This window comes from Vespa mandarinia, chromosome 1 (genome assembly GCF_050613455.1).
Source record: "Vespa mandarinia isolate Hongniang chromosome 1, ASM5061345v1, whole genome shotgun sequence".
NCBI classification, from domain to species: Eukaryota; Metazoa; Arthropoda; class Insecta; order Hymenoptera; family Vespidae; genus Vespa; species Vespa mandarinia.
Window position 1 is genome coordinate 11,984,643 of NC_140810.1, and position 17,936 is coordinate 12,002,578.

The 17,936-nt window shown below is 34.3% G+C and overlaps 1 protein-coding gene across 8 annotated transcripts in view; it reads right to left on the reverse strand.

Annotated features, from left to right (window-relative positions):
• Positions 1-17,936, reverse strand: part of Rbp6 (RNA-binding protein 6) — a 598,400-nt gene that overhangs the window by 117,066 nt on the left and 463,398 nt on the right. For all 8 annotated transcript variants that reach the window (XM_085663103.1, XM_035875510.2, XM_035875511.2 and 5 more), the window contains one exon: positions 893-941. In XM_085663103.1, the coding sequence (XP_085519229.1) occupies positions 893-941 (49 nt within the window). The remainder of the gene's footprint in view (positions 1-892; positions 942-17,936) is intronic.

Genomic DNA, 17,936 nt, shown 5'->3' on the forward strand with positions numbered 1-17,936 from the left:
AGATAGATAGATAGATAGATAGATAGATAGATAGATAGATAGATAGATAGATAGATAAATAGATAGATAGATAGATAGATAGATAGATAGATAGATAGATAGACAGACAGAGAGTGAGAGAGAGAGAAAGAAAGAGAGAGAGAGAGAGAGAGAGAGAGAGAGAGAGAGAGAGACTTCAAACCAACGCTTTTTTTCAAACCAACATGCTCGCTACGCGGAAAGCATGATTGGCTCGATCCCAAAGACGTTTTTAAAATTTACGACTCCCAAGGGGCGAAGTCATCAGCTGATAACGTGGGCAGTAAATTTTCGTATCACGCGTAGAACCTTTTTATATTCAATCCATGAAGCACGCCACACTGAAATTGAATTTTCTTTTTCTCCGATTAGCTTTGATGCAGCTTTTACTTCTTTTAACTTCGCGACGAATTTTACCCAATCAAATGTGCAAGATGGTGTCCAATATATTATCAATTTTCGAATCATTTGCACCCATATCATGACAAACGCGACGATCGAATACCCCGTCGAATTAATGTTATTTGTCTTTGGCTACACCGATGGCGCACTGACATTCACGAATTACCGTAATTAGTAATTACAGTTTCAACCCCGGCCGTTAATTACCCGGTTTGATGTTTGCTAGCGAAATGCTGGCATTGTTGATTCGCTAAACAGGTTGAGCAGACTCTCTATGCATTTTCGCCATATTTTCTCAAGTCGTAACATTCTATATAATATATATCTACGCATAACGTATACTATGTACATATAGGTATATATGTATTTTCCATTGGTGTTTTGAACGTCACTAGAGTGCTCCATTTTCGTTCTGTATTCACACGTCATGTCGATTTTGATTGTTACAAAAAGGAACAAAATTTTCACTCACCTCTATGCCTGTTGGTTTGCTTGTCGAACATCAGCATTGCGTCTTCGATCTGAAATTCAAACGAAATTGTTTTGATAAGTATGACTCTCATTTTGAAATATTCACTTTAAACATAATATTTATCTATTATGTTGTACAGCAATAGTGTTCTTAGTCGAATAGAAGAATGATCAAATCGAAATTGATTTCTTTCTTTCTTTCTATTCGCTGGATTGACATGATAACTATAACTCAAAATCAACGATGAAATCGCAAGAAGTACGAGGGATTCGATGAAGGGTGATAGAGAAACAAGATACTTTGGTCTAGACTGCGAATCGTAAATTAAGAGGATTGATATTGGTTGGGATCGTCTGTTTGGATTTGTCGTTAGGAAACCAACCCTTTCCCCACATTAGGGACCTGAGCGACCCTCTTTGGAAGCCGCAAAAATTGTAAACATCATCACTGATGTGGAACACGTACAATATAAATAGGAATATTTGCGTGAAAATGTTTGCAAAAACCCTAAGCGTTATTTTAACACTTTACAGAACGTATATGAAATTTTAATAATTGCGTAGTGTATGTAAACGTAGACACAGTTTTTAATATTCTATAAGAAAATGTAACGACGTGTTGAACAAAGTCTGAAGTATTTATTCGTCATCTCTTACGATACTGTCCTAGATTCAAGCTGGTACCTTAAACTTTTTCTTCCTTTCTTTCATTTCTCTTTGTCAGCGTTCCTAGAGCGGTTAAGTAAACATGACACGCATCGATGCGCACACACGTATGCCTTTATCACCGAAGCCACAAGTTTTATACGTGTAGTATAACGATTTATCTTTTACGTTATTTTTCTATTCCATCTTTTTACTAGAGAAAAAGAGAAAATATTTTCACTGTTACAGCCGATCTTGCTTGTCTTGATTTTAATAATAATAAAAAGAAAGAAAATTTGGTCGAATATCCCTCAAATTATTTTATGACAAAACTCTTGTAAAAAAATATTGTTGCAGAATTCGTGAAGAAAATTAGACCATCGGATAGTCTAAACCCGAACTCGAATCCGGATCTTACACTTTTTAAACGACTTACAATAGCAAATTTTACTGATATCTTAGTGAGAAGTGAAAAAATTATTTTTGTTATTGCATTTCATTTATAAATTATTACAGCATAACTTTTCATACCATTTTTACCATTAATACCATTTTTCGTTTACCATTAATACCATTTGCAATCACAAAGTTTTTTGTTTTATAATGTGAATTACTTCTTCCATCATTAGTATTCCTTAAAAAAATTCTTTTTAATATACATTTTAGAATATCTCTGAATATTTGGAATATCTTTAAATATTAATATCTATTTTCATAAATATCAACGATTTATATGAGAAAATTTATTTCCAATTATTTAAATTAATTATCATGAAAATTAAAGTTCATTATAGCAATTTTCTTTAATAAACTAGTTTCAGGGTGCAATACTTGAATGAATAATTTATGAAAATTATTAATATTAATTTTAATTATGACAGTTTAACAGTTTTTATTAATAAAATAAATATATAAGAATTGACATTTTCGTTTTGTTTTTACAGCCATTTATGAAAATTCCTTTCTTATTCTTCTTCCGAAATTTTTAGTTGTCAATATTTTTTTAATTTTTAGTTGACAATACAGCTTCATAAGACATTTGTAACACAAATATACCACTCCCATGAACTTAATCAATAGAAACGAACCAAAGTTAAAGAAACGATCACTTAAACCTCATGATGTTTATTTCGATTTTCAAATCGATTTTATAAAATATCTCGGTAATGTAGATTGTTTGTGCAATTTGTACGATTTGATTGTGCAGTTCGGTATTTATTGTTTTCTACTTTATAAAGTAATAGTATACTACAAAATGCTATGGAGTCAGTAAATGGAACTTCTCAAACAACTTGCACTTCATTATACAGAAATGAATAGTCCAGAAAACTTGTAGAACGTCTTAGAAGTTGTCCTTCAAGCAGTTTTACGAACAAGTGTAATTATCTGTATTACGTAAAAAATGAATACGTAAAAAATGTTTTTGGTGGCCTGTCAAAGGAAATTACGCAAAGTTTTCGACATTTTATTTTCTAGTCGAAAACCAAGTAGAACACGTGTGCTAGAAATTACAGTCATTTCTGTAATAGAAATCGTTTGTAGTTAGATGGAAGAATTAAATTTTCTACGAGGAAAAGATATAATGATTTTTGTCTTTAATGTGTGGAGGTAAAATTAACAAAACTTTAATACACTGTTAGTATAAATGAGAGCAAGATACATCTATAATAACATTAAAATAACCTGTACTAACATTGATCTATAACTGAGGCTAAAAAGAACTTATCTCGAAAATATCTTTATCATTGAAGCATACGTAGAAGTACCTTTACAAATTTTGCTGGGCCATACGATTCTGAAGATACTTCGACTTCAAGATATGTACTCTGGTCACTAATAAATATAAATAATTTTAATTTGAGTTAAATGGGGCTACGACGGAACACCAGGAATAAGTGAATATGAATAAAGATTTAAAAATTCCATTATTTGCGATTCAAGTCTATTTAATTCATTCTTCGTTTCATTGCAAGTTATATCAGGTGATTCAAATAATAAAGAAAAAATTGTGTTGTGATAGAATTATCAAACAGCATCGCCAAGATTTTATAGGCTGCTTTTCGAATTAAAATATATACATGAAACAACAAAAATGTTATAGTACAAGAAGTTCAAACAATTGAAAAAAATTAAGAATACCAATGTATCAATAAGTCACACATTGCTATTTACAATGATTGATAAGAAGATATTTAATGCGGTATCAGAAATTTTCGCAAAAAATTGATCTGCAAAGATTTTAATAATATCGATTTGGCCAAGAAACAAAATATCGAGAATGAATCAACATTGAGATTTGGAATATCGCAGTGAATAAGATTTTTTGGAATACTTACAGTATCTATCTTATAATTTGATTATTTGCCAGTGGCAAGTTAGAACGGAAAAGAATAAGAAAAACGTACTGGAAAATAAAAAAAACAGAAGAATTTTTCAGAATTAAAATGAGTTTGTTTATAGATAAACTGAAGCTGGGATTTAGTACAAGTAATGATGGAAATGCCGCTTGCCGATTTTTCAACTATTTTAATACAGCAAAAATTACAAGAATGGAAATAATAAAATATTTTCACCTAATCTTGATAATAATTTTAAATATGTAATAAAAATAAAACTTTAAAAACATATTGCTTAAAAACTGTAGAGAATGTATTCTATTCTATTCTATTCTATTCTATTCTATTCTATTCTATTCTATTATATTATATTATATTATATTATATTATATTATATTATATATTATATTAATTCATTCCGTAAACAATATAAAACATGCAATACTTTCAATTGGGAGAAGAAACACAAGAAAATTGTAACAAAGATAACAACAAATTCAGAGAGCATTACTATAAAATTTTCCAGAACGAAAATAATGAAAGATATTTTCATTATAGATTTATACATATAAGCAACATGAGAAAAATATATCCCAAAAAGACAAAAATGATGTCATTCAGTTTTTAAAAGAAAAATAAAAAAAGAAGAAAGAATTATAATTAATTAATTAATTAATATTGTATCATAAATATTAATAATATAATATTTATATTATATTAATATAATATAAAAGAAACCACTAAATATAAAATATAATGTATTTTGCATTTTTATACTTAAATATATATAATTATCATCATTTTTATATTTAATTAAAATTATTTTTATACTGAATATTTAACGTTAAAAAAGAAAATTATTATCATTTTAGAGTCGTCATTCGTTATGCAATTTATTGAAATTTATTCCGATAATTTATCAGAGATTTAAAATTATTATTTTCAACTAGGATTTTAATGAAATTTGTCACTGTGCAGCTATTCTAACTATTAAACTATCCAAGTCCTTCGATTTTTTCCACAAATGCCAACTTATATGAAATGGAGATGTTCGCTATTAAATTATAAGTCCAGTTTTTACAGATTTCCATCTCGAAATCAATCTCAATTGAACGTAACGGTCTTATACTCAAGAGCTAAAAATTTGTCTCTTCTGTACAAGAATATAAAAAAATAGTTCATGTCGCATTTAGCGACGGAAAAACAAATATCAAAAATGAATTGCTTCCTCCATTTAAGAGGACGTTTCATAATCTTATGACATTAATAGTAAAAAGAATAAAAAGACAAAGGAAGGAAATCCAATGAATTGGTCTTGAAAACGGTGCACATCACACAGGCGTCACGTCGTAGGAATAGCTTTCTTGGATATCATTCAAGACAAAACGAATGAGGAAGAGGATGCGAGGACCCTCAGGTGAGGTTGATCTCGAGGAATGATTTTTGCAAGAAGACGAACGCCTGTCTCGAAATCTCTGGGAGGATCGCTCCTGTCCTTACGGGAACTACATATGTGTCGTAAAACACAGCTGGCCCGAGATTTAGAAAGCGTGCTGCCGAGAAAGGCAATGCTTTCCTGAATCTCGTGAAGAAAAGAGTAGTAGGTGGAGAGGAGGAAAAGAGGAAGGTTACGGCTACGGTTGGATAGGGGATGTGTTGTCAGATGCTGAAGCGTGGCCTGGACTTGAAGAGAACGAGTGAGAGTATGTGAGGGAGATGGAAAGGCATTGAAAGAGAGAGAGAGAGAGAGAGAGAGAGAGAGAGAGAAGGCGGAGAGAGAGAAAGAAAGAGATAGAGATAGAGAAAGAGAGAGAGAGAGAGAGAGAGAAAGAGAAGATAGAGAGAAAGACGCCGCAGCTAGTAGGATTTATGGGACAGAAGAAACAATAGGGATTACCTCTACCCTCTTTCCTTCTTCTACAGTCGACCCTTCCGCGTTACGTCCACTAGAATTCGTCCTTGTTCTTTCTTCTTCTTTTCCTGAGAAAGCATAGCATGCGCGAAAACGATAAAAGTATCAGTCCTAGGTGGATGAGAAAACGGATCGGAGTTATTGCCAAGATCAAATCGCGTTAGAAAGAAAGGATAGAAAAATGCTCAAGGACGCCGAACGTCGATTTCATACACGGTAATCTTTGAAATTTTTCATGTCATTTCGATATCTATTTTGTATCGTACATACGTTTTGAAATGTTGCTATTTTTATCGCGATCTCGTTTGATTAGTTATTTCCTTTAATATGATTAAAAGTCTATCGAAATAATTTGTTAAGTTATAGAACATAATGTAAAAGTGGAGTTTTGCGGAGAATGAGTTATACTGTTTTTCCTGAAGAAAAAGAGAAGAAAAGAGACCTGCAAGTTATTTAATTATTTAATACGCTTGATAAATATTGATCTACGATTTGAATTACGATTAATACTTAATATAATAATTTAACGTAGCCAAATGGAAGACAAAAATGGCATGTCTTTAATTTATAATTCGATTTTGATTGATGAGAATAACATGAAAATATATACATATATGAGCCATGTATTGTATATAGGAATGAAATGTACGAATTTAATTATATTAGTTAAGAGTTTCTAAAGAGAAGCTTTTAATAAAATTTCGTTTAAAATGTTTCTTATTTACAGTGAGGAAAGCCTGTCTCTGTCTTTCCTAGAAGTGAATAATTACGAATGATATGATTTTGAAAATAAGAGAAGTTATCATATGCAGCTGTGCTTCATTTATATGAATAACTTGATCAGCAACTTGTCTTAAGAGTTACAACTAACAGCTAAGGGCAGATTGGCGCCAGAGATATTCCTTTCTATGTCGGCAATCTGTCTCTCTTCCAAGTTTGAAGCTTGGCTTCCTCTCTCTTTCTCATTCTCTCGAAAGAGGCTTGTTTGAATATCGTTAACCATTTCTTGTTAGAAACAGAGAAAGAAAGAGAGAAAGAGAGAAAGAAAAAATCGGCTAACGCAATGCTATTTAAAGTACACTCAAGAGAAACGCAGTAGAAATAGAGTATCTTGGTTAGTTTCCACAAGATTTCGTTCACATACAACAAAGAAGAAGAACGATACGAGGAAAGGAACATCTAGAAACGACTATAGCGCGTTTCCCAATTGTTACGATCGTCGTCTTGCGTCGTCAAAGTTGTTCTTGATTTTTGTCGTTTTCATTTTTCTTTCTTTCTCTCCCTTCTCCTCTTCTATTTCTATTTCTCTTTTTTTAGCGTGTCCCTTTGAATAGTTCAGTTTTTTGAGTATCCCAGAAAAGAAAAAGGTAAAGAGATTCGGTCTTCTAGTCAGCATTTGTTCTGTTCTTTGTTTTAGAAGAAGAAGAAAGTAGAAAAGAAAAAAAAAAGAAAAGAAAAGGAAAGGAGTAAAGTATAACACAGCGTAATAGGGAATGAGAGGTATATACAAAGAGGAAAGGAAAGAAGAGATAAGACTTCTAATGAAAACGGAAGAGGGAACTCTTTGCTAGGCTAAGACTAGACCAACACTGGAAAACGAATGCGTCTTTTTCTTTCTTATCATACTTTTTTCCCCTTCAACTCTTCTATCCTCACAAAAATGTATGCCCTTTCATTATTTCTTTGCGTTATGCTTTTGTCGCATTAACGCCTACGCATAATGTATGTATGGCATTTAAATTAAAATCATATATCCGCACATAGAGGACGTGTTCTTTTATATTGAAAATTTAATTTCTTTTCTAACTTATGTGAAAAAAAGTCGATAATATATATTGCTTTCGCTTATAAGATTTAAAAAAAAAAAATACGAACTAATATCCACAAATGGAAGAACAAAATCAAGTTCAAAATAGTGATAATCTTTACTATTGATCAAATATTCCGCTGACGAATAAAAATAAAAAGATGATTTAAGCGGGAAAGAAAAAGTAATTCATTTTAAATATATCCTTTCTTTCCATAGTAACTTTAACTTTTAAACTCCGTTGCATTTTTTTGATTTATATAATTTCCTAGAAAAGAGAGCCTAAAGAGATTCTCCCTTCTCTTCTTCGTGTACTTTGATGTTCCTCAAATCGGAATGGAATTTTTCTCCAGTATTAGCTCGTCGAATCGATATTAATCTTTCTTTCAGACCATTTCTCACGATTTTCTTTTCCTCCTCGCTCGCTATATCGTGCTTTTTATATTTCCGTTAAAGGACCATTATTGAAATGATTCTACTTGAGAAGCCGCTAGGCACGTCCCCAGCTTCATCTTCCTATTTCATATCTATCGGATACTCTGTAAAAAACAAATCAGTATAAACACGAATACCTAAATATTCATTGACCGTAGTAATTCCTTTGTATTTGTTATAAATTCCATCCGGTTTACTTTATATTCATCGAGTAATTAAAATGGAAACGAGTATACCAAAAGACGATAATTTGGGATCATTCGTTTGAATCCGATTCAGTCTCATAAAATGTAAAACGCTCAATAAGCAATGTCATATTAGTGGGCTGGAAAAAAAAAAGAAAAAAGGGATCACATATAATTTAGTAGAATTTTCTTTCCCCCCAATAGCGGAAAAGTTACACAAGGTGGTGAAGGGAATCTTCTATCCCAAAGGAGTAATCGTGCTCTCGCGAGTGAAGAAGGGCGTACCTTATTACAAGTTCGATTCTAGTTGCGTTACTGCTCTCAGTGGACCGAGTTGTAGATTGCTGTCTTACCGATCGTGCGCCTTTTATACTACTACGAGGCGTACTTCCCTTTCCTCAACTCTCTGGCATTTTCAGCCCCTAGCGAAGCTTTCATGGTCGCACGCTTGTGGCTTTCCTTATTCGATAGGCCGATGTTAAAGGATTCGTGAAACTAGGTCAAGAGAAACTGTGGAAACAGATTTTTATAATGTCACTCTCACAAATCGAGAAGAAGAGAAAGAAAGAAAGAGACCTATACGATATTTTAATGAACCAAAAGCCGAAACACTTTTTCAAAACTTGATACAATATCTGGTAAAAAATGTTGATATTGTTCTTCTTAAAATGATGCTTTTTAATTATTAACATACACGGTTATTCAATCGTACTTGAATATTTTCCATGACATTTAGTTGCCCAAAATTTCTTAAAATGAGAAAGAGGATTGAGATAAAATGACGCAATAGCGCTAAATATAGATTTCGTATAGATGCGATTTCGTTAATACGAATAATACTTTGACAGAAATAAAATGATGCCAACAGTATACGGTCGAATCTATTTAATATCACTCTCATTATACCTACTTGGTAAAGAAATTGAGAAAACACGTTTAACAACTCGTCTGACGATACAAATCCATTGAATTTGTAGACGCGAACATTATTCGTGTAATGATGATGTTACATTTAACGTGAACGTTCATGGTTTTCATTAACGCGAAATATGTAAAAATATCGGTAGACTTCACATTTAAATCGTTCAACCTACATACCTAACAACCGCGTTGGCCAAGAATCACCGTCGTTGGAAGATATGGTCATGAGGTAACTTAATGCGATAATCGATTCCCACGAGAAGCTCGTAATTGCATTTAGAGATGCGAACGAGGCATCCTGAAATAAACACTCCTCACTGGCGGTTGAGAGCATTCTCGGCGACGATTCCTAAAAGGATTCAACCAGACCCTACCACCGTTGTTGACTTTTTTCTCCACCAACATCGGCTCGTAAAACGACGTGAATTTAAACGAAACGATACCGATTTACAGCCCACCCACACCAATCGTTCGTTCCTCTTTCTCTCACGAGTACCGGTACCAGCATTAACAGGGTGGTAATTCTGGAATTTTCGAAGTACGCGGGCGTATCGCTTCTCTCTTTCACCTCTTCCAAACCACCCTCTTCCTCGTCTCCTTTCACCTTTTTCTCCCTCCCTTCCTCTCTTTCTCTCTCTGTCTCTCTCTCAGTTCTCTCTCGTTTCTTTTTCTACTCCATCCGGAATAAAACGAGGCAGAGGCGAGCTGCCAGACAGGGACTTCGATGAGTCTCGTCGTTCTTTTACACTATCTCTCGCTTGGTACGCGTTCTCGTAGCAAACTGCAACGCGAACGCCGGCGGCCCTTGTACCCAGTGGATTTAGTATGCGCCGGGGTGTATTAAATCTCTACCGTTCCGGAGATTCCAAGCCTCGCTTTAGTTTCGTTTCCGATGCCTCTCTTCGTTCCTCTTTCTCCCCGTGCTTCCACGTTCGCTCTTTCTACCCTCTCTCGACGCGCTATTGCAAGAGAGCAGGTCGCTTTCGAGCTCGCACTCGAGCTCTCCTTCCAGGCCCTACTTCCAAACCTTGCATCCACGTCCGCTCTGCTAGCTGTTTAACGAATTCCTCTCGCGATTCTATTCATCCCTCTACTGCTAGAATGCCTAGCGCGTTTCACACTCGCGCCTTGCTTGCGAAAGCAAGTGAGCAAACAAGCAACACGTTTATTCGACTACCACAATTGGAAAAACTTTTCTAAAGTTCTGCCTTCTTTGTTATTATTACTTCGGGTGTAAAGACTTCGTTGCGCTTTTATTCGACAATACCGATTGTTTGAACGGGATAGCCTTATTTCTTAGGTATTCATTAAAATACCAATTGATTACCGTCGACGATCTGAAACCAAGATGTCTTGATAAAGAAACTTGCCCGATAAGAAATCCAGAAAGCAAAGAAAATATTTTATCGTCATGAAAATTAGCACTAACAATTACTATAATTTCGTTCTTGTTATAGCAATAATAATGATGTTGATGATGATAATAATAAAGAAAAAATAAATATATTCAAAGAAAATAATGTATGGCAATATCATACAATGTCCATAGACAAATAATGTTCAAACAAATGGTTTTTAACGAGACAATTTTTTCCAGAAACAGAAGAATTCGTCCTTAACGATACAGAATGGTGTGATAGCAATAAATGGTGGTGAATGCAATTTTGAAAACAAGGTTGTAAGATTTACGAAAGTTGTAAGATTTACAAAGACTCATTGAACAATAATATTTGATTTCTGGTAACGTTACTAAATTCACATCAAAGTAGATCTAATTTTTTTTAATAGAATCTCTTACTTTCTATAGCTCATTATTACAACAGATATCAAAATGTTTGTAAACACTACAAACTTATGCCTTCCTTTTAAGTTATTAGATTTCAAATTTGAAATGTACCAAGTTATGTACAAAAACTGACCAAGCATTATGTACAAATACCGATTTCGCGATATCTATCGCGTAAAACTAATGCTGGAAGGCGTTAACGTAAGTCATATTAACTTTGAAATATGATATTTTGATAGTGTTTTGTGTGAAAGACACATGTATGTAGTGTTTCGAAAATGTTTTAATGTCAGCTACGATAAAGTGCAATAAAAAGTAGAGAATTCTATTTAAAAAAAATGAAGTTTACCTTAACCTGACCTTGTTAAGAACAGCAGCAATAGTCAGAAATATATTACAGCATTTACAAAATTGGTCAAAGTTTATCATATTATCATAAAACGTATATAACTATAAAACGTTAGATATGATGAAGAAAATAATAATAATAATGAAAATTTTGATCATTTCGAAAATCATTGTATGGAATTATGCAGCGGATAAAGAGAACGATCGTAGACAATGCTCAACAAATTTGTTCGATCGCCGCAATCGCTTGTTATTTTTACCTTTTAATAACGACAATAAAAAATAATAATACCGAAAAAGAGAAAAAAAAATCGCTTCATATGTGTATGTATTTGCAAAAGTGTTTTTTAGATACGTACCTGGAATGAACGATAAATGTAAAAAAAAATAGAAAGAAAACAAAAAACAAAAGAAGAAAAAAGTTTTCATTCCCTCGATGTGTTCAACGTTCTCGCGCTAATTCACAACTAAGCTCCAATTAGAGAACGTTCGATTGTGCTTCTGGGACAAAGATTTCTAAAGGAAAAAAAATTCGAGGAAGTGTGATATGAGAGTGAAATGCGAGCGGTCACGTGAAGGTCAAGTTTTGCCGTAACAATCGAAAGACTGCCATTGTCCCACACTTTTTCTCTTCGAACACGACGTTTATAACTCTCCCGCTCCTATTGTCGCAATGCTCGAATTATCAGATTGAAATGGATATTAGGTAAATTCAATTTAGTCGAACGTCAGGAGCAGGTAGAACGCTTGAAAGAAGAGAAACGAGGACGGTAAAACTAGACTGAAAATTACGAAGAAACGTTGAGGTAAAATTCAGTATTAGAAAACAGAAAAAGAACATCGTTAAACAATTTATTTTACGTGAATATTTTGTCTGTATGCCTGTATATAGTACGTTCAAAATACATATATGAAATTATATCGAAGAAGAAAGGAAAAAATTAGATCATAAACGATCGTTGTTCGCAATAATTTGGACCAACACATTTTTGTCTCATCGAATTTATTTAACTACTATTTTTATAAAAAGAATGATACCGATGGTAAAAAAAACCTCGAAAGATTTCTTCCACTTCAAAAATGAAAACGTACTCTCGTTTATGCGATATCCACACAAAATAATTACTTACAGCGTCCTACTAAGTCTTCGATCAAGTATAAAAAGTTTAATATATCGCATCAGCAACGTCATATCATGGAATACTTATGACCGTTATCGGAATTCGCAAAGAAATAAACAAAATATTTTGGTGTAGTTCGTATCTCGACAAATTCGTGCTTGTAATATCAATATAGCTAGTTATACTTTAATAGAAAGCATGAATTTGCACTGTCGAGTGTGTTATGGATATTAGATTAATTCCATAATTATATTGAATATCAAACATAAAATTTCAGTAAATATAAATAGAAAAGAACTTTGACGTAAATCTTCGAAAAATCGACTAACTTTCAGCCATAAAGCATAAAAGTATTGATATCTGAAGGTAAACACGTTGCACAAAATTTAACTATATAACATATAGAGAAATCTATGTAGAGGTTGATTAAAACATTTTCGAAACTCGACTCGTTGTATCGGATTCTTCGAATCGGTGAGAAGAAGAGATAGCAAGAGAGATTAAAATACATATAGTAAAAAGAGAAAAGATAGAGATTTCTTACAATAGGTTGACATACTGTGAGCCACCATTTGTTTTGTATAAAAATATAAAAATGGCAAAAAGGAGACGCGTGTCCGCATTTCTGATGATGTGTATATATGTACATATCTATATATATCGTACGCTACTGTATCTATTTCGTATGACTTTCCGCATGAAAATTTTTTTTCAGAACACCCTAATGCTCCCGCACAGAAAAACTCGGTTTTTACTTAAATTCATTTTCGAGGACCCGGCCTTTTTCACTCGACGGTATGTTGCCAAGCGCGCGAACGCTTCGCGTCCTCATTGCTCGCGCTACGCTACCCTTTTATCCTTCCTTCTCTTCACAAACCGACGCTCTCGTTTTTCAAAGATACGCCCGAGTAAATGTTACACCCTCTGAGACTTTTTCTATCGAAACATGTTTCTTTTTTTCTCAATTCGTGCACGGCAGAAGAGCAGCAGCATCGTGGGAAATGCTTTAGGCTGGCATAATGGAAATGTGCACGGACATCAAATGAGAGAAAGAAAGAGTAAGAGAAAGAGAGAGGATGAGAGAAAAAGAAAGAGAGAGAAAGAGAGAGAGAAAGAGAGATAAAAAGAAAACCAGCGTTTGCCTTTTTTATCTTCGAAAATAATGATGGCGAAAAAGTACGATGGATTAAGAGAAGAATTTTTAGTTCACCTATCTTTATGTCTCGTATTTTTGCAAAAACAGTATTTGTCCAAATAGAATTCCACGATTTTTCTTTCTCGAAATAATTGTATGAATAATTAAACGTATTTAAGAGAATCTGTAAGAACAAAGACGATGCTCGAGTCGCGAGACTGAGGATTGATCCGTTTATTCAGCGGCACGTAAGCCATCACGTTCGATCGTTACAAGTGAAAGGGTTCGCAGTAAAGTTTATGGAGAAATTCGATGTTTCGAGCCATCAATACATGTCGGTGTCATTCAATATTCGATCGATGTTATTGCGAACGTCCGTTGATCGTTTGTTCGTTGGAAGTTTGCTTCGAAGCTGACAAAAGGGGTGCAAAGAATTTGATTTAACTTGCTCACTAAAATCTATTCTTTAACAACGATGAGATTATTTTCTATTGGAAAAAAAGAAAAGATACGAGCATTTATCGATTCCCTACGCAAGCAAAATTAACAGTTCTTTACCCTAAAATAACATCTTGTTTTTCGAACGGTAGTCTTCTCATCAAAGAATAATTTAGTCTAGCTAATTATTCAAGCATAATTTTAAAAGTTTATATGAACATTCAAACGTGCTGTGGTAAGAAAGTTTCCTTAACTGAAGTCCGGCGATTATTTCTTATTCTCTTTAACCGTAAAACAAATTTTTGATATTTATGATCTTCATACGAGTTAAAGAAAAATAGATAAAAAGAAAGAGAGAGAGAGAGAGAGAGAGAGAAAGAGAGAAAGAAAGAATGGTAGCTTCGCTACCATCGGAACAGTAGATTCAAGTAGAAATAAGAATCTTGATGAGACGGCTCACGAAAGGGATCTCAGGAAATTCCGAGAAATTTAAGAGCAACATCATCCTGGAGATCCTACGAGTTCAGCATAATACGTTTATTCTTATTTCGCACCCTCTCATTCTCGACCATCAACGCAAAGACTCTCCTCAGGAACGTCGACGCTTACTTACATTTTTTCTTTCTCTTTCTTTCTCTCGACTTTTCGCGCTGTTAACAGTTTGAAATATACGGAATTTCGATATCACCGGGATGTTTGCTCGCAAGGCTGTTATTAAGGGTACACGAGTTCCTTGTCCTCTCTCTGGAAAAGCTGCTTTTCTTTCGCTGAGGGCAAAACGGATTTCTCGGTAAAAAAAGAAAAACTCCAATCTTCTAATATCGTTCTAGAGAAAAGAAAAAGTATAAAATATTTGGATATATTTCTGCAGAGATATTTTTAAAGATATCTCAAGTTTCTGTTGAATGCACGTGTTCTGAATGAAAACTAAAAAAATATCGGATTAGTACGATTGAAAAGCCAAATCGGAAGTGTTTACTGGTCGACGCGATCGATGGTGAACTACACTTACGATTTGTGTACGATGACGAGGATCGCCAGACGAAATATTTACTATGATTGTGTGAAACAATGCTCGCCGATGGCTGGCAGGCCGCGTCCGCGTAAACAAATCGTTTACGCTCGAAACGCACATTTCTATTCACAGAAACAGGGGAGAAACAACGACGGCTTTCGTGTGAATAGTTGTCCCTTCAAATCTCTCTACCTCTACCTCTACCTCTCTCTCACTATTTCTATGCATTGTAACTATTATTTTTTTCTCACACCCTACAATACACAGAGAGAAAGAGAGAAACACTCACAGGAGATACACTGAGCGATCGTTTCACGTAATTTCAGCAGGCGAACATTTTCGTGCGGATCAGGCGTCGTTGTACGCCGTCTGCTGCCACAACCATCCACCTCTGGTGGTCTGTCGTGTGCATAAATAAAAGCTAAACTGGATACAGACACGGTACTGCATGTGGAAGAGAAAAGAGAGGAATATATATATATATATATATATATATATATATATATATATATAAGGGAAAAGAGGATCGTTGTTGTAGAGCATGCAAAATCGTTTATTTACCAGCAACGATCGGAGGTTCATTTATGGAACGAAAACCATCATCTCTCCTAACCCCTTTTCCTTCCATACTCGTTCTTATTCGAGGACGACGAGACGGCATCGTTCCGCTTAGGTTGAAATTTAGATATCGATGCTCGATGTTTGCGACCATCGTGTACCAGGTACGATGAATTTCTTCCAAATATTCCACGTTTCAAGTTACCAATGTTACTTTATAAACAATGATTATGTCATAGCTTTCTGTTTCCGATGAGAAGTTAGATCAAAATGAAACTTTTGATATTGATAAAAAATCGATTGGGTTTTAATCAATTTATTATAAAACAATAAATAACAGTAAAATAATATGTATTTTCGTTTTAGTGTCATTTTACGCAAGCGTCGCGTGGATTAAAAAATTCAATTTTCACATGAAAAATACTTCTTTTATGTGACGAGATCGATCGATTTCTTCTTTATTAAAGATAAGAGAAACGAATCGAGTTCGATGATAAAAGCGGGAGAATTTCTTTTTTCGATGTGTTTGCTAAGTTACACGATGCATGAAGATTTACGATACGTCTATTCCAGCATGATACATTATTCGCGATATACACGTATACAAACTGGGTGCTGCTTCGTTTCGGGACTCTCTTTCCGATTTTGCTTGTCGAAAAAATTCGAAGGACCGAAAAACGAATTCGCATGTCCCTGCGATACCAAAACGACTGTACGCACACCGCACGCTTTCTACTGTAGTTGAAAATTTACAGATATATCGGATATCGTTTTCCGATTGCCACTCGGCTTAATTTTCGATGTAAAAGGTAATGGAAGAGGAGGTAGAGACCGCTATCGCTTTAGCGTCGCCCTTTACCGACATTCCTTTACTGCTGTTTCTTTCGCAGGTCCACGTAAAATCAATCAGATTCCGATTAATCGCAGCTCGTTTACTGATTTTTTTTTATGGATACTTCTCTCCGATATTATCTCTATATAAACAAAGACGAGAAAGGAGCAAAAAAAAAAATTAAAAAAGTAGATCACACAAAGATAGAATTTTAAACGTGCCAAGTCTGAAACTAGAATCCAAGTAAACGTTATCGTGAGTATATCGGGAGTATATCGATAAAAAGTAAAAACAATATTTGGTCTCAGACTTTTTTGATTTAAAATAGATATAAATTATTCAATATAATTGAATGCGCGAATTGTTGCATAGATATTATTTAGAACGAAACATAGAAAATAATATGTTTCGAAGAAAATTAATGATAAATCGATGACGATCTGCGTGCGAAACGCGAAGTAAACGAGTCCACGAATGCTTCGAACTTTGTCTCGAGCAATTTGTTATGCGAACGGCTTCGCGCTCTGCGAGATTAGTTATGGACTTCGGAATGGTTTCGCACAAAGTGGACCGGCCAACCGGCTGGGTACCAAGCACGTCGTTTGTTCGTAAACTTCGATAAACAGTTTAACCAATGTATATTAAGACGCTAACTTTACTACCAATTTACACAAAGTGCTCGTAAACCGAACTGGTGTACCGCGCTTTGCAGGTCGATGATCGAAGCTTCCGCAGGGTTGGATTTCATCGTAAGAGTTTCTCTCTGCGCTCCGGTCACCGATACGCTATATTTCCTTTACACTTTCCTCAAATACTTTCATATAACTTACGTTAGAATTATAAAAGAAGACAGCAACTGTTAGTATTTTAGTCATTCTTTTTCGATGTAAAAATACGAATATTAATTAAGTAATAAACAGATCAAATAAATGTTTTTGATTACCACTTCGTCGATCTACATATGAAAAAAATAAAATTCGAGATAAATATTATAATATTGACGTTTACAAATCGATCAAAAAGAATTTTTCTTTCAACCCTTAGAAAATCGTCTTAGTGAATAGAGTAGGGGCTAAAAGACAGGGAATCGTCAGATCTGGTTAGGGCAAAGCCAACAATGGATGCCTGCTACTACCGACAGTATCGTCGTCGATGTCGTCGTTGCCGTAGTCGTCATCATTGTTGTCGTTGTCACAGCTAGAGTGGTTTGACTGGTCGCTGCCGTGAAAGGGTTAGATAAGAGGGTCGGCAGTTAGGAGGTTGCACTCTCTAGCTTCAGGGGCTTCTTAATACCATTACTTTTGGTTTTGCTCGGTGATAGCCTCGCAATGTTCCATCGCTCTTTCTAGAGTCAATGACGAGTAGTTTCTACTCAGTCTGATATTGTGCCAATTTCGTTTCTTCTTTTAACGTCTTACTCGATCAGGAACATCTTACAGCAATATCACTTTCTCTCTCTCTTTCTCTCTTTCCCTAATTCGATCGAAAAATAATATTCTTGAAAGTTTAATCGAAGATTGACAATTCCGATCTAACATTGATCAATCGACTTTGACTTCGTTATAAATGTC